The 20,213-nt window shown below is 34.4% G+C and overlaps 3 protein-coding genes and 1 long non-coding RNA gene across 5 annotated transcripts; 2 read left to right on the top strand and 2 right to left on the bottom strand.

Moving 5' to 3' along the window:
• Positions 1-2,380: 2,380 nt before the first annotated feature.
• On the bottom strand, positions 2,381-8,130 carry LOC106381619 (poly [ADP-ribose] polymerase 2). Of its 2 annotated transcripts, none has more exons than XR_007319719.1 (16): positions 5,816-8,130; positions 5,651-5,732; positions 5,334-5,569; positions 5,065-5,191; positions 4,916-4,971; positions 4,760-4,833; positions 4,645-4,691; positions 4,515-4,564; positions 4,343-4,405; positions 3,714-3,794; positions 3,515-3,625; positions 3,343-3,418; positions 3,119-3,218; positions 2,973-3,046; positions 2,766-2,871; positions 2,381-2,689 (listed from the first exon to the last, which is right to left on the bottom strand). XR_007319719.1 is itself a non-coding variant. In XM_013821542.3 (16 exons), exons 1-16 carry the CDS (start codon positions 6,242-6,244, stop codon positions 2,600-2,602), a joined length of 1,845 nt encoding a protein of 614 aa, XP_013676996.1. In that variant the 5' UTR covers positions 6,245-8,130; the 3' UTR covers positions 2,381-2,599. The 2 variants fall into 2 exon arrangements, 1 of the variants encoding a protein (XP_013676996.1); XM_013821542.3 differs by having other exon boundaries at positions 3,119-3,261.
• Positions 7,454-9,408, top strand: LOC111202622. Its single transcript, XR_007319720.1, has 3 exons — positions 7,454-7,569; positions 7,765-7,827; positions 9,307-9,408. It is a non-coding gene; the product is annotated as an uncharacterized LOC111202622 (long non-coding RNA).
• A 6,933-nt stretch (positions 9,409-16,341) lies between these two features.
• LOC106381620 lies at positions 16,342-17,267 on the bottom strand. The gene is made up of 3 exons (XM_048748986.1): positions 16,922-17,267; positions 16,684-16,821; positions 16,342-16,475 (listed from the first exon to the last, which is right to left on the bottom strand). Exons 1-3 carry the CDS (start codon positions 17,265-17,267, stop codon positions 16,342-16,344), a joined length of 618 nt encoding a protein of 205 aa, XP_048604943.1.
• Positions 17,268-17,762: 495 nt separating this feature from the next.
• On the top strand, positions 17,763-20,087 carry LOC106379593 (protein SENESCENCE-ASSOCIATED GENE 21, mitochondrial). Its single transcript, XM_013819513.3, has 2 exons — positions 17,763-17,999; positions 18,073-20,087. Exons 1-2 carry the CDS (start codon positions 17,926-17,928, stop codon positions 18,278-18,280), a joined length of 282 nt encoding a protein of 93 aa, XP_013674967.1. The 5' UTR covers positions 17,763-17,925; the 3' UTR covers positions 18,281-20,087.
• Positions 20,088-20,213: the final 126 nt, after the last annotated feature.

The raw sequence follows: 20,213 nt of genomic DNA, 5'->3' as shown, positions 1-20,213 counted from the left end.
GTACTACATACTATTTATACAAATGCTAAGTTAACCAAAAAGAAAGAAGAGTACAGTTTGAAGGGAAAGAAATTATTTAAAGGATTTTTATTGCTAAAAAAATAAACCGGTTTACTAAATCTTTTTTTGGTGCAGATGAACTTTAAATTCTTTGAGCTTTCATATCCATATTCTAATGTTCTTGGAGAGTTTATGAATGTTGTAGTTGGCATTTTACTATAAAATTGTTATCAAGAATACCACGATCTTAAATAAATCAAACCGAGTGGTAACCCATATATTTTATTTTTTGAATTCAGTCTCTAGAGGTGATGCAGCGAAACCCAATCTAGTTGCTCCCCAAAACTCATAAACGACATGTTGGCCTCGTAAGATCCAACCAGATGGTAATTAGGCAATTTACAGGGAAATATCTCGGGGAAATTTCACTTTTTAAGTATTTATTTATATAGAATCCTAAATTTCATATTCCAAAAATCCTATACTACCCTACCCCTCAACTCTAAACCCTAAGTCTAAATTAGTTAACTCCAGAGATATAAATATTTTATATCATTCATTAAAATTGAAGGTAAAAGTGATGTAGACATGAAAAGTATTAATATGAACGTGATATAAAAATTGTTTAGAAAAAGTGGTACTGGTCTGGCTTTTAAAAAAATTGTTTAGAAAATTTGTTTCATTTTAGGACTTATTTTCGTCTAATCGAACACTTAGAAGCCACCTAAAATGATTTTAGAACATTGGCTAAGAGTTATAAGCTTCAGTCATAATACTGGTTGAAGTAACCAATCCATTGGTTTATAAAGTTTTAGTTCTAAATTTATATAAATTTAAAATAAAATGCATTAAAAATATATAAAATATATTTTTAGAAAAAAAATTTTCTAAAAGATGGATCATTTCAAAACTGAGGTAATAATTTTATCGTAAAGTAGAATATATTATTACATAATTTAATTAGGTAATAATAGTAAATTGTAAATTTTGAAAAAATTAATTATGTTTAATTTTTAAATTTTGATTAGTTAAAATTTGTGGAAAATAGTTAGGGAAAATTTGGAAAAATAGATTTATATAAGATTATAATTTGAAAATTACACCATGATTTATTTATTTTGAAAACTACACTTTTGTATATGGAAATTGACCAAATTATCCAATATCAATATTTAATATAACACTATTAACATTATGTTTTTCAAAATTCAGAAAATGTGCACTAATTCTCACAAATTTCTTTATCTCGATTTTTTATTTGGTTCTGTTATGATTATAGAATATGAATTTGGTTCTCTCATGGTTTTAAAATTAGATTTACCTATTCTAATTGTGCTTGTTGTTTTGTTATCAAGATAGTTCTGCTTTTGTGTTTTTAGGAAATACTAAGCAAAGAGAAAGTGAGTGTCTTAAAGAAGGAGACTTGTCACAAGTAATGATATATTGTTCCTTTCCAGAAACTACATGTCCTTCTATTGAATGGTTTGCCTGAGCTGAATAACATATACTGAAATTCTCTGCCTTTTCAACGTCGGACAGATCTTTATACATAATATAGTTTAAGATCTTTACATTTAGGCAATTGTGAGAATCTGAGAAAGCTTCCTTTGGATTCTAAGAGTGTCTTGAAGGTGAAAATTTTCTTACTTAGACGAAGAATGGATGGAAAGAGTTGAATGGGAGGATGAAGCCACCAAAACCGTTTCTTACCTCACTTAATCACTTCTACTTGCTTTTGGTGTCTTTCACATGGCGTGGAAGGCTTGAAGTTAATCATAGTGTGGTTGGATTTCTCTCTCTTGAAAATGAATAATATATAAGTTCCTCAGGAGATCAATTTCATGAAGCGTATGCCTGACATTGTAGCTCAGGGTTTTGTTACGATAGTTCTTCTCTCGGCATTGGTTCTTGACTCAGGAGTTGGCTCTTGTTCTCTTATGTATAGATAGAAAGGCACAACCAAAATGTTCATCTAACGCAAGTTTCAATTTGATTTGATAGAAGTACACTCTGAATGTTCTTGTTACTATTTGTTAATTGAATTGTGTTAAGCGCCAACACAAAGAGTATGGACAAATTCATGAGTGTTCAAGGCTTCAACGGAATCCACGCAAAAACCTCCATTACAAGATAATTCTAAAAGGAGATGATGATACTTTGTTTGTCAATGTCACATTCATACATGTTCGGGTAACCGGTAAATAAACTCTGAATCAATATGCTTTCTCCTTTTTGATACCGTCTCTTTATTAACATATCTAATTTGGAGAAAAATGTCTTTTAACAGCTAACAAAGTGTAGTTTTCAAAAACTAAAATAAGGAATGCACTTTTTAAAATTTAAACTATAAACAGGTTATTTTTCAAATTGTCCCAAATAGTTAATCATAATCATAACAATTTTAATATATATATTGTTAATATATATGAAAACTAAAAATAATCATTATTTTGAAACAAATGAAGTATTTAAGAAGTAAAATCCAAATTCAGGCGAGATGAAAGCGCACAATACAAAAGCAAGTCGATTAAGCACCACATTGTTGAAATGAAGTGGTTGGTTCATGATCATTAGTTAATAACCAAAAAACTAATGATCATTACTTGTAGTTGAATTTGACTTGGATAACATAACGCATCTTGATTTGTTCCGTGTTGTAGACAATATATTCGTTGTACAATAACATCCCCTGCAAAAAAAAAAAACAATTTATAAATTTGACTTCTTTGTGGACACTGGTTTTGTGAAATGTGTTAAAATAAAACCATGGTGCTTGAATGATCCTCTGGTTTGCCAAGTGGGACAACAACACCCTCTTCTAGTGTCTTAGCCTCTGAACTGTTTGGTGCTGTTTTCCCCACACCTTTTGTGCTGCAACCATCACTTACAAGTTAGGAATCAAGGTTCACATAGTAGAAAACCCATTATTCATAAAGAACTAGTGTGGAATATGACTGAGATTATCTATGTACCTTAGCTTCCCCGTGGGCAAATTATCCGCCTCATAATCCGGATATATAAGCTCATTCACGTCTCCCAATGCAACCTAAGAGTAGTAACATTAAGAAAACATAAAAAGGCAGCTTATGTTCAATGCTAAAGAAAAAGAGAGTATTACCTCGCAGAGGAGCAGAACGCCGTCATTGGAACCACTGTTAGCATAGCAGTAGTTCGCACTCTTGGAGAACATATCGGCAAAGTAAACCCCTTTTCCGAACCTGTAACCAGTTAGAGGCGCTTCACGAGGAGCTATCTGAAGACCTGTTTGGTTGTCTCATAGCACTTCTCTTCACTATGCAAAGAGACCAAAAAAATAATGATAATAACAGAGAAATCTGTTACCTTGAGATAAAATACGAACCCAGTTAGTAAGACGTGATCCATGCCACAGTAGCATCCTGTTTTTCGAACTTGAAAACTACCACAGAAAATTTAAAAGTTTCATAGAGCCAAAATGAGCAATAACTGAGAATGGTAAGTAGTCTAAGGACAAGCTTGAAACACAATAACATACTTGTTGGAATCTATCAGCTTCAACAGCTCTCGAAGCTCTAAACAGTTGAATAATTTCAACTGTGTATCCCGAATCCGCTTTTGCATGAGTGTTCTCCATGTATTTGGCAACCTAGTTTAGGGATAAGGAGAAGACAGCAAAAGATATAAACAATACAGACATGTTTGAGAAACTCTAGTTAGCAAAACCAAAAATATACCATAGAAAACTCTTCTGAATCAGCTCCTACTGGTGTCAATTCACAGTTAAGTTGCTGGTAGTGATAATATAAAGGATCATCCTACAGCCATTGCCAAAAAATAATGCAGATTCGGGTTTAATTACGAGCTTCCAACTTAAAACCAATCGGTGATTAGTGGATTGACCCTAACCCTTTATATATTATTTAATGTCCCTTAGAATTCCCGATGTGTGATATATATCCCTAATACCCCTCTTCGAGATGATGGCTCTTATCGGCCAGAAATCTCGGAACTTTAGGACATTTATACTCGGTCGAGCGAGTTTAACACAGCCTTTATACCCAGTTGGAAGGGTTAATCACGACCTTTATACCCGGTCAGAAGGGTTAATTTTAATTTTAATTAGGAGTTTAGGGTATTTAGGATCTGCGCTCTGATATCATGTTAGATTCAGGTTTAATTATGAGCTTCCAACTTAAAACCAATTAGTGATTAGTGGATTGGTTCTAACCCTTTATATATTACTTAATGTCCCTTAGAATTCCCGATGTGGGATATATATCCCTAATACATAACATTAGAGAACTATACAAAGAAGTTATTTGATGCCTTAAACCCACATAGACACAACACCGACTTCACTTACCTTCAATCCATGATCGATGGACAACAACTTCGTCGCGAATTCGATTTCACCTAATGCTTCAACCTTACATTATATATTGATGTGTTAAAACTTACACATAACATGTAGCACCATACTATGAATTTTCTGAAGGCCAAAACTAGTCAAGTAGTAAACAGTAGAAAGAAATTACCATTTCTATTTTCTGTTTCAACTTTTGGGGAGTGTCTATAACAAACTGACCTTTTACAACTCGCAATTCAGAATTTTTAGTGAATGTTTATTCAATGTTTAGCACATATGTAAAAGGCATATGAGCTTACTCATTTTCTTGAAACCAAAATCATGGGGTATCACAGTATAGAATTCTCTGCATCAATAATGCTACAAAGTTAGACTAAACGCGACACTTAGTCTAGCAATTAACGAGATACATACCCACTCAGTTCCTCAAGCCTTGCTCTATCATACCGCTCAATCATCTCCGATATTCTCTGCAACACTTCATAACCCTAAAGAGATCCAAGAGGAGTTACTATCAGATATCACAACAACATATAATGAGACCAAACAGACCATTTAATAATTTTTTACCTTTGATATTGTGGACTTGCTTAGCTTCTTAAGTGGTAATTCTTTGGCGTTGTATCCTTCAAAGTTCAAATATCGAGAAAATATATGAGAAGCACTACGACAATCTGCCTATGCATGCCCTCACTTAGTGAACTAAGAAAGAGACCAACCTAGTTCCGTCATTTGCTGTGCCATCATGCTTACATTGCATATAAGAGAGATGAATTTGGCAACCTGGGGATCTAGTTTTAATTCATCACGTTTAACTTTAGAAGATGATTTGGTAATATCATTTACCTAAGAGAAAAAAACATTGCAAACTTAGAGAAAGTGTATTTCAACAATGAGAAATCTTGCTAAAAAATGATCTTTAAAGTTGCGATAAATCCAAAATGTATTCTAATATAGAGGCATCAGTCAGGATTCCAAAAAAACTCACAACTGAATCATTTTCTTCTTTGCCATAGTCCACTTCAAGCCATGCATAGGACTTGGGATGAAGGATAAACTCCTTTCTGTCAGACCAATCATTCCTTGTCTTGTCATAGAACTTGTTGCTGAATATTTCTATTGCAGGATCACATGAGTCATAAGGCCCATCTAGTTTACTCTGTCCTTTCACACCAACTCTTCCCCATCTGAAGTGGACCATATATGTTTTCTTGTTATCAGACACTGTCCACAGAAAGATTCATGATATAGAAAGAGATAACAGGCGTCATCTTACTAATCATAATCTGGCCAAGAGGAACCGACCTAGCACTTGTAGGACAAAGAATTTGTTATTATTATCCCTGACATTTGTCTGGTTCAACATGGCATCATAAACATCATCACCCTACAACATTCAACAAAAGAAAAACTCAAGTCAAATGGGCACATTCATGAACACAATAAGATGAAAGAAAAAAAAAAACTTGCCCTTTGTAGAACATGGTACTCGCTCTTTACGTGATCAGGAATCCATTGATCCAATACCGCTGCTCCCTTCTTTGTTGATTTCTCTTCTTCGAGACCATTCTTGTCATCTTGAGCTTCATCATGGCAGAGCCTCTGGAGAAGTTCCTTCTTGGTACCCGTTGTAGCTAAGCCACTCTTGCTAGCTTCCTTCCGCAACTCCTTCACATTCATCGCACGAAACTCGCCGATTGCAATCAACTTGTTCGAGTCATGAGTACTATCCGAAGAGTCTCTGTTTCTTTTCCTCCTGCTCTTCGATTTTACCTTCTTTGCGTCTTGTGCGATAGCCTCTTCAAGCCTCTCCACCAGAACGGGTTTGAGTCCGGTGGTAACAAGTCCACGCTCGGCGAGCTTTGCACGGAGTTCGTTGACTTTGAGCTTCTTCGCCATTTAACCGTCTTCTTCGTGGCCGGAGAGGGTATTATTAGAAAAGGTTGGTTTTTTTATGGTTGACTTGAGAATAGAGTTCGCGCGAGCATTTTTAAAAGTCTTCTCCTGTATCACTGTCTTCCTTTTATAAATTCAGAATTAATTTAGAAAATGATGATTTTTGTGGATATTGCCCAAGTAACTCTCGTTTTTCTTGTAACTTGATTGCCCAAGTAACTTTACATGCTCGAAATGACCCCACACTTTAGGTTAGATTCCTGAATCAACCCCTGACTTTCTTAAATGAATTCAGTATATCCAGTATTTCTTTCCTAATTTCCTACCATTTGTTAATCCATAGTGAACATAATAAAATCATGAAATATATTTTGTGAAAAGAGTTAATTTTTTGTAGATAGATTTTAATTTTTTTAAGACAAATTAAGTTGAAATCTATAATCACACGTGAAATTACTAGTCTAAAACAAAGACGAAAAATACATTTTTTTTAATATCTAAATTTTGATGGATTTAAAATGAAAATAAATTGATACAAATAGTATTTTCGTGCTTAGAGCAGGTTTATTGCAGTGGCTTAAATGAATTGCTTAAGACTAATTGTAATTAAAATAAATGATAAAAGGAAAAAAAGAGAAAAGGTGTTGCTTAATTTGGCACGGGAAGCGTCGTTGCTTCTTTGCCAGGTGTCGCACCGGGACAGGCTGGAGAAAAGGTGACCCTAGCGTCCTTCGCATTTTTTCTTTTCCTTCATTTCTTTCTCTCTTTTTCTTTCCTCGCTACGGCGAAAGGCGAAATCCGATGCGATCGATGGGACTGTTCGACGCCACGGCTGCGTCTCAGTGGGTGGCTGTCGTCGACGACGGCTAACGACGGCCTCTCTATCTGTTGCTCTCCTCCACCAAGGAAAATGGTGACATCTCTCTCTGTTTCCTTCCTCTCCTCGGCGAAAGGGGAGATCTTTCCCGATCGGTGGTTCTGTTGGACGATCAGGCGACGTCTCCGTCGGTGGCTGTCGTCGAGGAAGGGCCACGGCGATCTCCCTATCTGTCTCTTTCCTCTCCTCGGCGGAACTCCTCGGCGGAATCGTTGCGAGCTCTATCTCAGGCGAATCGAAGGTAAAGATTTGTTAATATGATGCATGTATTTGATTTTGATTATGCATGTATTTGATTTAGATTTTCTCGAACAGATCAAGAATTTTAATATGAGGAACATGATAAATTTGGATTTGATTTTTTTTCTGTCATGTTCTTGTCAGATGGAATGATCAAGAGCCAGACGATTCTTCATTCAAAAGGCAGAAGATCAAGGGTTACATGTTAAAGGTAAGCCTTTGTCTTTGGTCGGTTCAATTTGATAAAACCTTTTGTATTTGGTCTGGTGAATTGGATGAAGCATTGTTAATAACATTTGGTGGTTTGTGGTTTGTTATTGTTGTTTTTTATTCTCTAGCGAGCTCGTGTACATATATATAAATCTTTGTTTTGGTTGTGATTTGTTCCTTTCCTCTCTGTCTTTAGGTTGGTTGATCAAGATGCAATGGCAAGGTTCGTGAGATAAAAGCCCTACGCTTGTTGATAGAGGTAAACCCCTCTCTTTGCTATTGTGAATATGATAAAGCATTGTGTGGTAGTGTAAATGTAAATGTTGATGGTTGGGTTAGGTGAACACTGCAATAAATGTGATGGTTAGGTTATGGTTGTGTTAAGATAATAAGTGTAGTTATGGATTGATACATATCGATGGTCTTGTGTGTTAATTGCGGTAGATATATGTCCTCTCGAACTGGTTGTGATCAATGCTTCTCTTCCTCCATTTAAACTCTGTCCTTGGCCTCTCTCTTGAGTCTCATCTCTTCTTTCTCATCTTCGCATCTCTCTTGAGTCTTATCTCTTCTTTCTCATCTTCGCATCTCTTTTGAGTCTTATCTCTTCTTTCTCATCTTGAAGTATGGATTCCTATCCATATAGGCAGAATCCAAAGTTTGTTGACTTACTCAATAGTCAACAAGACATTGGATTTGGATCCTATGAAGATAGTGTAGAGCTATCTTCAACCCAAGTTCCTTTTCTTGCCACTCAAGGTACCGCTGATTCAGCCTTCGACGGCGACACTCCTGCTGGCCATCGTGAACGAAGAACTTGGACACCAGCGGACGATGTGGTGCTGATCAGCTCGTGGTTAAACATGAGCAAAGATCCAGTTGTTAGCACCGAGCAAAAGTCAGGCGCTTTCTGGACAAGAATAGCAGCCTACTTTGCTGCAAGTCATCAAGATGGTGGCTCCGAACAGAGAGGGGCTAGTCATTGCAAGCACCGTTGGCAGAAGATCAATGATCTCGTTTGCAAATTCTGTGGAGCTTATGAAGCTGCAAGGAGAGAGAAGACATCAGGTCAAAACGAAAACGATGTGCTCAAACTTGCTCATCAAATATTTTTCAACAACCATAAGAAGAAATTCCTCCTTGAACACGCGTGGAAGGAACTGAGGCACGACCAGAAGTGGTGTGAGCTTTCATCTGCTAAGAATGAAGGAACCTCTAAAAAAAGAAAGGCTGAGGATGGTGGTGATTCTTCAACATCTCAAGCAGATTTTAAGAAGCGTCCACCAGGTGTTAAAGCCTCAAAGGCGAGTGGTAAGAAGACGTTTGATCCAGACAAGCAAGTAGAGGAGTTTGAGAGGATTTGGAAAATCAAGCAGAAGGAAATTGATGCTAAGGAACGCATGTCTAAGATGAGCATGCTTGATAGTCTTATTGGAAAAAAAGAACCTTTGCTTGAGTATGAAGAATCCCTTAAGAAAAAGCTAATCAATGACTTATTCTGATTGTAGTTCTTGTTCTGTTTGTTGTTTTGTTTGTTGTTGTCTTTCAGTTTCTCGTTTCACCGGATGTTGTTGTTCTGTTTAATTTCTTGTAATGCTACAATGTTAATTTAATCAAGTAACCTTGTAATGCTCTTGTTCTATGTTTTATTGGTTCTGTTGATATAGTTGTTGTTGTTGTTCTTGTTGTCACTTGTTCTATAACACTGATGTTCCTGTTTTATTGTTTTGTACTCTAGTATCACGGGAGTGGCGAGTGGGACAAGAACAGGAGAGAGTGGAGAGTGGAGAGGCAGACAAGACCACACGAGAGTGGAAAATTGTATCACGGGACTTGTTCTGTTTGTATTGTCTTGTTCCTGTTTTGTATTATCTTGTTCCTGTTGTGCATTTGGTCACGGAACTTGTACTAATGCATTGATATGTATTTGGTCACGGGTCTTTGTAAGACTTATAAAATGTATATATCTATCACTTTCTCATTATCACCATTCTTGCAAGTTATAAACAATACACTCTCTTGCTTCATTCTCTCAATTCTCTTCATCAAAACAATCCATTCTCACTCTCAATTCTCTTGATTCAACAATCCGTTCTCACTCTCGTTGATTCAACAATCCATTCTCACTCTCAATTCTCTTGATTCAACAATCCGTTTCTCAAGTTATAAACAATCAATTCCCTTTATCTCATGGCATCTTCCTCTCATAACAATTTCGAAGACTCTACTTATGAAGCGTTCGATCAATATTTTGATCATCAATTCAATGAAGCATTTGAGAATTTGTGCAATACTTTTGGTGATTAAACAGAAGAAAAGAAGACAAGAAAAAAAAGAGTTTTTATCGAAAGAAACCGTGAAGAAGGTCATCTCCGATTATGGAATGATTATTTTAGTGACGCTCCAACGTATCCAGAAAACCTATTACGGCGACGATTTCGTATGAACAAACCATTGTTTATACATATTGTTGATCGTCTCTCAAATGAAGTTCAATTCTTTCGTCAGAAGAAGGACGGTCTCGGAAGGCTTGGTATCTCTACACTTTAGAAGTGTACGGCAGCTATTCGTGTGTTGGCATATGGTTCTGCCCTTGATGCGGTCGACGAATACCTCAGGCTCGGTGCAACCACTACTCGGTTATGTGTGGAAAATTTTGTGGAAGCAATAATAGATTTGTTCGGAGATCAGTACCTAAGAAGACCAACACAAGATGATCTTCAACGTCTACTTCATATTGGAGAGCTTCGTGGGTTTCCCGGGATGATAGGAAGCATCGATTGTATGCATTGGGAGTGGAAGAATTGTCCCACCGCTTGGAAAGGAAAATATTCTCGTGGTTCTGGAAAACCGACTATCGTTTTAGAAGCGGTTGCTTCATATGATCTTTGGATATGACATGCGTTTTTTGGACCTCCAGGTACCTTAAATGATATCAATGTTCTTGATCGCTCACCTGTTTTTGATGACATAATAAATGGTCAAGCTCCGCAAGTGAATTTCACGGCCAACGGAAGAGATTATCATTTGGCTTACTATCTCACCGATGACATTTATCCGAAATGGGCAACTTTTATCCAATCTATTTCAATTCCACAAGGGCCTAAAGCAGTTTTATTTGCTCAACGTCAAGAAGCTGCCCGAAAAGATGTCGAACGTGCTTTTGGAGTCTTGCAAGCTCGATTTGCAATTGTTAAAAATCCGGCACTTTGTTGGAATAAAGTCAAGATTGGAAAGATTATGAGAGCATGTATCATACTCCATAATATGATAGTAGAAAATGAACGAGATGACTACACTCAATACGATGTTTCTGATTTTCAACAAGGAGAAGGAAGCGGAAGTTCACATGTCGATCTCACATATTCAACAGATATCCCTACAAATATCGCCAATCAGATGGGTGTTCGAACAAGAATTCGTGATAGACAAGCACATCAACAACTGAAAGGTGATTTGGTTGAACATATTTGGCGTAAATTTGGACGTGATCAAGATACCAACTGAGTTTGGATGTCTCGTTCAAATTATTATCGTTTATTTTAATAATCTTTGTTTCCATGCTTTTATGTTTGTATTTTAAAATTTATGTTTAAAATGTTATGTTTAACTATATTTTATTTACTTAATAAATTTTATCTTTTATAAAAAAATTATGTTTAAAAATAAATTTAAATTTTTTTATTGTTAAGCACCCTAAGTTAAGCAACTACCAATAAACCAATATCATTAAGTGTTTCTTAATTTGTTGCTTAGTTTTATTTTAATACTAAAAAAATCATTAACAACCACTTAAGCAACACTAAAGGTTGTTAGCAATAAACATGCTCTTAAAGTTTGCCACTATTCACTTACTTTCCACGGTCGTGCCTAGAAATTGCCGTCAACGGATAAAATACTACCGAGTAGCTAACCATTTGATCACAATTCATTTTTCATTAACACAGATAATATTAATCATCTTGAAAAAAACTTTTTTTTTTATGAAATAGTTCAAAGCTGTTGTGTTTTTTATAATTCAGTTTTAGAATTGTGTATAAACGAATTTTGTATAAACCTGACTTTAGCTTCTTCTTTTTAACAGTCTACCCAACCACGATTTAACAAGCTTTAGCTGTACATCGAAGACGGAGACATCGAACCACAATTTACAACAGGATCAAAGATGAGCTTGATCTTGTACGTCAAGACTATAATGAGAATGAAGAAGACGTGGTCTTATTGCGCATGAAGTAAGAGGTTTATAAGCCAAAATTTGTTGCCAAACATACTTGGGAACAGATAAGATCGATGATCAAGTCTAAAGTGTCTTGAGCAAAGGGTATATGGTTCAGTCGTGACACTCTAAAGTTCGCGTTCAACGCATGGGTGACAATTCTCGACAGACTCAAATGTATAAATATATTTATTTTCATTTTTATTTCTGAACAAAAAGGTATTTCTTTAATACTATTGAAATGGTATTGTTTTATTACACAAGTTTAATTATTTTCAAAATGTTATGCAAGAACATATATTTTCATAGACATTGTGAATAATAAAAATTACCTTATCACAAATAAGATATCAAATAAAATCCAAAGGGTATCATTTATTCGGTAATTCAAAACATAGAATCTAGACAACTAATATATAATCATTTCAATTATTGTTGCGATTTCAATTATAAACTAGGCGGTTGCTCGCGAATTCGCGGGGAAAAAGTTATAAAATTTAATTTAATATAATTTTTATGTTTTTGGCATGCTATAATATATATTTTCAAAATTAAATGTGAATCATTTGGTAGATATTTTTTAAATAAACAAATTTTCTATTTTTATTTTTTTTTATTATTTGATTACTTTTTAAAAGTATAAGTATGATATTTTGTAATATTTAATTGGATTTTTTTATCAACAATCATATGTAGCCGATTAAAATTTTTGTCCATTAAAAATTAAATCCTCATTTTTAACATTCCGTCCATAACACATATATATATATAGTTTAATAGGTTTGTAGATCAAATTTTTTCGTATAAATTGTTTTATATTAAAATCCAAAAACATGAATTCATGTGACGAATAAATCCACGATTACAACTAAAGTATAAACACACAAAAATTACTAAGAAGGAAAAAACTGTATATATGTATGGGACCTTGTGGTCAAGTGGTAAAGAAAAGGATTTGGAACGGCAACACGTTTCAGGTTCGATCCATCTGTTGCGTTAAAATAAGTCACATTACTCCTAGACATCCACATGGATATGAGCCATTGGTTTCGATCTATTTGAATACCGGGATAAAGAATCAATCTGCATCTTTCCAGCCTCGACCCATCCATATGCTCTATATTTTGAATGTTCAATAAACGTAAAATATTCGAACGCTTCTTTTTAAATCAGATGTTTCAAATTAAAATTTTATTATTGAATGTGTTTGAGAACAAATTTGTCATAAAATTAAAGATATATTTTTATTCATAATATTTTTTGGTTATTTGGCAACTGATGTAAGTTGGTTTGTGGCTCTTTGCCATTGATTCTGATTTTATAACATATTTATATTTGTTTTTTTTTTGTAACGTAAACTGATATAAAAAGTTCCATTTATGTAAATTTTAATGTATTTGTTTGCAATAATCTAGTCATTTCTTAAAAAAAATGATTTAATTTTCTATAATCAGAAAATAGTCAGATATATTAAACTTTTTTACTTTGTGTTTGAAATGATATATTTTGGCTCTAAGTTTTGAATGTCAAAAAATGTAACATATTTGAACGCTCTTTTTAAACCAGATATTTCAAGTTAAACTTTTATTATTGAATGTATTTGACAACAAATCTGTCATAAATTTAAACATATATTTATATTTATAATATTGTTTTGATGGTTTGACAACTGATGTAAATTGGTTTTAATTATTTTCCTTTTAAATAAAACTAGAATGATCTTTTTTATTTTTGAGATTTTTGGAAAAAGTTTTTGAAAGTGATGAATTTGTGAAAAATAATATTTTGTGATTAATCCTTATTTTATAACATCTTTATAACTTATTATAAAGTAATTTATACGTTTATAAAATAACTTACAAAACTTTTACAAATTTTAAATCTTATAAATAATATCACAGAAAATTAATATAGCCGTATTTTTTTCTCGTAAATGTAAATGACATTTCAGTAGAATAGCTATAGTTGAAAGGCAAATCTCATAAAATATTTTTTTTTTCAGTTTTTGTCAGAAATATTGCAATCAAAAAGAAAACTCTACAAAATATATATTTATTAATCAGTAAAACACTAAATTATCCTACATCTTAAACTCTAAACTCTGATATGTTTGTGTCTTAGCATACAATATAGATATATAGGTTCCCGATGTCTTACCGAGATTACTATCCCCTAAAACTAAACCCTAAACCCAAATGTATAAATATTTTTTTTCATTTTTTTATTTCTAAACAACAAGGTATTTCTTTAATATTATTGAAATGTTATTGTTTTATTACTTAAGCTTAACTATTTTCTTTCCTTTTCCCGAATAAGTTTAATTATTTTCTAAGTGTTATGCAAGAACATATATTTTCATAGACAGTGTGAATAATAAAAATTATCATAGCACAAAGAAGATATCAAATAAAATCCAAAGGGTATTAGTCAATAATTCAAAACATAGAATCTAGACAATTGATACATAATGATGTCAATTATTGTTACGATTTCAATTGTAAATATCTACAAATACCTTTTTTACTAAAGGGACTGCAAACACTTTTAACAGCAAGAATGGATGTTTTTTAATATCAAACCAATATGATCATTAGATTACATTTACCTATCCAGGCCGGCTCATTAGGGGGGACAAGCGGTGCGACCTTTTCGGGTCCAAACCCGTGTCCCCTATATAATACTCCATCTGTTCCTAAAAGATTCATATTCTAGTTTTTTCACATATTTTAATAAAACACATTAAATTTGCATATTTTTTGTGTTTCTTTTTTTCCCATAATTTTAAGCCAATAAGAAATCAATTAGTGCAATTAATTTTTTTGAAGTTTGCAATTAGTTAATAAAACATGTATTGAAAATGTAAAAAATGGATTTTTTTGAAACAAATTTTTTCTCTAGAATATGCATCTTTAAGGAACGGAGGTAGTAATAATTAAGGGGTCCAATTTTTTTATAAATCTATATTTTTATATATATAAAGTTTAAAAATATAATAAATAAAATTGAAAAAAATCTAAAATTATTTGATATGTATATAATTTTATTTTCATTACAAAATATTAATGATTAAAATTTTAAACATTATCTGCATATAAATTTTATTGAACAAATTTTTTTTTTTTTTGTCAAACAGTGTTGAACGGCCCTGTACCTATCATATCGGAATACGTATATAGAAATACATATCTCGAAAATGCCAACATAAAGTTATACGGAAAACAAGATGCCAAAACCAGACAACGACCAAGGAAATTACGAAACAAGATGGGTTGTATATGAAGCTGGGGGCGATACTACGAAGCAGATAAACATTTCACGATGCAAGTGGTCGTCACCAGAACCAATAACGAGGAATATCACCGCCCTCAAAATAGAGATATTAGAGAGGTAAATATCGTAATAGTATTGTGTTATTCTGTACTCTATCTTTTACAAGTAGAAACTTCCACCGATGGCATCTTGACACATGTCTACTTACCGACTAGGTCAATCATTTAGATTCCGTGTTATAGTTTTTTATTATTTTCTAGAAGATTTTCTTTTATTATTAGAAAATATAATTGGATTATATTCGAAATATAATTATGATAGTAATAAATCTGAATTTTTTTTTCTATAAGCTAAACATAATTTTCTATCTGTTTTTTGATTTACATGTTTTACCAGTTAAACAATTTGTCAGTAAGACTATTTTTCAATGTAAAATTACTGTTTTATTTTCGAATTTATAGCTTTGGTTAAATTGGACAAACTGTGGAAATTTTAAACTAAATCTCATGAAATCCCAACCAATAGTTAAACACTATTTTAATTAGTATATATCACACGTTTAAAAACTAATTAAAGATGTTTATTATGCTTTTTTTTGTCAAACCTCGAAATGCTAATTTTGACTTGATAAACCAAAAAATAAAGCAAAAGCTAATAATGGGTCAACGGCCATAATTGACGTAGTCGTTTTTGGAGAGTGAATGACAATTTCTGAGAGCATGTCCAATTGGTTAGAAAACCATTAGTTTAATTATTAAGTGTGTACTTTATGAAGTTAAGAACCCTTGTTAATATAATTAGTTTTGTGAAGGTCCAATGGGACAACTCCTTTGAGGTTTTTAAAAACTAATTTTTTTTTTTAGAAGTTCAATTATCAAATTTAAATGTTTCGGAAACAGAGATGAGCAAAAGTCAATCAAACAACATTTTGATCGTAGGTGCTGCAACATTCAAACGAACATGGCCTATGTTTCACAAACACTAATAATCAAGCACAATGTTTTGTTTCGACAACAAAGTTCCAGAGACAGAGACAGGAAGTCTCCGCCGGCGTCTGGTCTCAATTCCTTCTTAAACCGTCTCAGGGCTAGTGGACATAGATTCTCTTGAAACTAGAACAAAAAAAAGAACATTACCTGGAGTGGGTGCAAGCCATGTTTGCGATGTCCAACTCCCTCAATGGATATTACATGCATTCCTTCTACGGAATAGAGAGGTGCTAAACAAGCGTTAACAGCATAGTGCATGCAATTCAAAGTTATCAACAAGAATCTAAAACTAAGGCAATCAAGAACTAAGATACAGAGCGAGAGAGACGCACACGCATTTGTTTGATGTTCTGTCATAATTAGAGACCATCACCGTGCAAGCCCCACAACCACCTTCACCGCACCCCAGCTTTGTCCCGGTCAGTCCTAAACCTAAAGGAAACAAGAAATTCTTTAGCAAGTTATAAAAAAAAACTTTATATAGTCTTACTGAGATGCATACAATTCATCTTTAAAACTAAGAGACATCTCTAAAGTTGATTTGAAAAATGAACTTGTTGAGTACTTTTAATCATTCCCAAACACTAGAACTTTATCAGAAACCAAATACAAGAGTAAAGTGATCATGTAATATACCCACCTCTGAGGTATTCAAGAAGTGTCATATGAGCCAGGCCATCAGGTAACACTTTGCGAACGCCATTGACATACAATATCGCCTCCATAAACTCGTCTCCCATCTGCTCCATCTCTCCTTCCTTCTTCAATGAACCCATGACTCAATGATTATCTTTAAACTTAAGACATGACTAAGAAAAGCAAGAAGCTGGAGAAACTGATCATGATTAAGTTTAAGTCAAAGATTCAAGCTAACTTACGTTTGAGGTAAGCATCGAAGATAACCTTAACCTCCTTTCTCACTTCTTCAACAGCAACGTTATGATCAGTAGATAACGTTGCAGCACCGCGATCGAATACTCTCCGCCGGCGTGTGGTCTCAACGTTAGAAGCTTCGGGTCCACCATGGCCGTCGTAGAATCCGACGTAAGTAGCGGAGGAGACTTGCAGCACCGCGATCGAATACTCTCCGCCGGCATGTAGTCTCAATTCCGATTGCCAGAGTAAAGCATCGCCGCTCCCTCTGCTTCCTGAACACCACCAAGTACCACAGACACCGTCGACGAGGCCGTTAATCCGATCACCGGTGATACATCCAGCTTCCATAACTTCTTCAGCAACACCAGACCTCCGATTCCGCCTCCGGCCACTAGAACTCTCGGTTTCTTCTTCTCGGTTACTGTCTCATGCTTCTCCTCATCCATTAACAAAGTCGCCGCCTTTACTCCGACCAAAGCTCGACGCTTTCTTAACTCCGACCAAAGACCAACCGACTACGAAAGAGAAAGAGAAAGACACGACTTTTTTCCCTTTCGTATAAAATGAACTAACCAATACCCTTCTGCCACGTCTGGGGTTTTTACCGATCTCAAACTCATCTAATTAAAGACCGGTTCTGCCTAATAACACTATTTTTGATTTAATTTTTTCTCTTTATTATTTTAGAACCTCCTCTTCAGCCTACCCATGGAGGTGGTCTAAGTTACTTCTTTCTCACCCTTCGTCCTTCCTTCTATATAAACCTTCCTCTCCTCGTCCTCTTTTCTCATCTCCTCTAGCCATTTCAAAATCAAATCTAGTTTGAGAGAGATAACACAGACGAAACCAAGCTTCTTTCCATCTCGTTGCCGCAGATCAAACTTTCCTATTCCTCGGATAAACCTCTCCTTCTGAGGCGGCGAAACAGAGGAACAAACCTCACAAACCAACAAAAAAGTTTCAACCTTTATCTTGTCTGTTCTATCTCTCTCTCTCTCTTCCAAGAATGGCTCGTTCTCTCTCTAACGTTAAGTTCGTATCTGCTTTCGTCTCTCAAGAACTCTCAAATGCAATCTTCCGGTAAGTTCGCCTCTGTTTTTCTCTTAACAATTTGTTTTCTAAACGGTGCCGTTTTGTAAATCTTGTTTAACAGACGTGGTTATGCGGCTACGGCGGCGCAGTCGAGCACTGGAAAAGGTAGAGCCGTTGTTTCGGCGGTGATGAAGAAGGGAGTGGAAGAATCGAACAAGAAGATTTCCTGGATTCCTGATCCCAAAACCGGTTATTACAGACCGGAAACCGGTTCCAACGAGATTGACCCAGCGGAGCTACGAGCAGCTCTCTTAGACAAAAAACAGTGATTGATTAATTTAGAAGATGGTCTTTTTGATTAATTATTTGATGTTTATTTTAATGTCTTGAGGGGAGATTAGAGGAAGAGAATAAGATATGATGCGGTGAAACCTATTTTCATCTGCTACGTGCGATTCTGTAATAAATGTATAGAGAAGCCTTTTGGTTTCTTAACATATGGATCGTTGGATGTATGATGTATCCAATATATTTTTCTAAAAATCATCCATTTATCATCAATTTTGCAACTCCTTAATCTAACTTAACATAAAAATGCATCACTTCTTTTTAAAGAATTAATACGTAAGCATATAGAATTATAATGTAAGCCAAACACTCTAAAAATAGACTAAAAGAAAAAAGTTACTCTATATTTAGTGTATTAGAAACTCCACTGCAAAATTTACTGCAAAATGAAGTGGATTATGTAGTTCTGAACAAGAAAAAAATGCATTATTCCATATGCTCTTACTGTTCAGTTTTCTATATTTGGTGCAACATATAGCGCACAATTGAAGTCACTTTTATTCTATATTTTTTCGTTTAGAGGAAAAAATAGAGTACCATTAGAAATATTTTTAGTAGTTTTTTTCTTATTGTAATAAGTGGCCTGCCACAATAAAGTAAACTCAGAAAATTTGTATAAAACTTAATATTTGCACCAAAAAGAAACAATTTAGACTTTCAAATTTGTTAAACTTCAAAAAATAAGAAAAGAACAATTTGGCTCGAGACTTTTGATTTTTTTTAAACTTTTTTTTATACTAACTTCTTCTTCTTTATTCCTTCCCAGAAGGGGTACTGTTTTGAATACAAGAAACTGAAGCAACTTAATTAAACGACAACCACAATGGATGGCTAAAATATAATATAAGAAACACATGTGAAGCTATGATCTGGCGATCATGAATTCCATGGAGCAGACTTTCGCTATGAGTCAGAAATGGCGAAACCAGAGAAGAAGGTATGTTTCCCAATGAGATGAAGAATGCTGCAATCGCCGAGGCCTAGAAGAACCTCTTATCCGATCCAATCCAAACAACTTTGCCTTAACAAGAACCTTGACCTCTTTGACCAGAATATGGGATGGTTTACTAGGGCAGAGTGACATGAGACGTGTCCTGTCGTCTTTTGAAGAGTCAACTATGCTCAAAGGCTCGAGACTTAAGAACGACTTATTGGTAGAGGCAACTTGGTACATGGAATCTATCAGCATTGAATCTTCACTTGACTATAAAAAAGTTGAGTCACCACTTTTGTTGCATGTTCTTTTATTCTTTCGAGTTGTTTGCTAATCCGCATCAAATCATTTTATTTTAATATAGTCATAATTTCATACGACTGCATGCTTTGGATGTTTAAAAATTATTATAGTTCAGCAAAAGTATACGATCATATAGTAATACTAAGGTTGATATGCCTAACAATTGTTCAGCAAAATTATTTTAGCTGGTCAAGAGTTATGGGCCTAACATTTTCTGAAACTTTTATTTTTGTCGTCTATAACTCGCCCACTTTCTCAGATTTGAACTGTGAAATGACACAACAGTAACTTTAGTACAAACCAAAGCAATAGGCTGTAACATAAGCCTTTGTCTAAATCTCCCCGGTTTTGGGAAGAAAGGACCTCTCAACATATTCCCTACTATTAGACTATGTAGAAGCATCTCTAACCTCAAACAAAAGGCAATGCACTGATACAACTAACTCAGTGGTAATGAATCTATTAATTCATTGATCATCAACATAATGGTGTGTAGTAAAGAAACCAATGTAGGTCTCTGAAGAACCATGTCCCCCTGATTCATCCCCAAACCAGTTACCTACCAAAAAGCATCTTAACTAACAATCTCAAATATGTACAGGCAAACTATCTTTCCACCAAAATCGATTCAAACCATCACATTAACTTGATGGATCTTAAATCTAAAAACTGCATCT

Source organism: Brassica napus, chromosome C2 (genome assembly GCF_020379485.1).
Source record: "Brassica napus cultivar Da-Ae chromosome C2, Da-Ae, whole genome shotgun sequence".
NCBI classification, from domain to species: Eukaryota; Viridiplantae; Streptophyta; class Magnoliopsida; order Brassicales; family Brassicaceae; genus Brassica; species Brassica napus.
The sequence above is the reverse complement of the archived record's forward strand: the minus strand, read 5'-3'. Positions and strand labels throughout refer to the sequence as shown.

Bases quoted from the DNA above. Each gene is read 5' to 3' on its own strand.
- LOC106379593 (XM_013819513.3), top strand. From the start codon at position 17,926: ATGGCTCGTTCTCTCTCTAACGTTAAGTTCGTATCTGCTTTCGTCTCT. The intron at 18,000-18,072 runs GTAAGTTCGCCT...CTTGTTTAACAG, and splicing joins CTCTCAAATGCAATCTTCCG to ACGTGGTTATGCGGCTACGG.
- LOC106381620 (XM_048748986.1), bottom strand. From the start codon at position 17,267: ATGGAAGCTGGATGTATCACCGGTGATCGGATTAACGGCCTCGTCGAC. The intron at 16,822-16,921 runs GTAAGTTAGCTT...ATAATCATTGAG, and splicing joins CTTCGATGCTTACCTCAAAC to TCATGGGTTCATTGAAGAAG. The intron at 16,476-16,683 runs GTGGGTATATTA...TGTTTCCTTTAG, and splicing joins ACTTCTTGAATACCTCAGAG to GTTTAGGACTGACCGGGACA.
- LOC106381619 (XM_013821542.3), bottom strand. From the start codon at position 6,244: ATGGCGAAGAAGCTCAAAGTCAACGAACTCCGTGCAAAGCTCGCCGAG. The intron at 5,733-5,815 runs GCAAGTTTTTTT...TGAATGTTGTAG, and splicing joins AGTACCATGTTCTACAAAGG to GGTGATGATGTTTATGATGC. The intron at 3,047-3,118 runs GTAATACTCTCT...TACTACTCTTAG, and splicing joins GCGTTCTGCTCCTCTGCGAG to GTTGCATTGGGAGACGTGAA.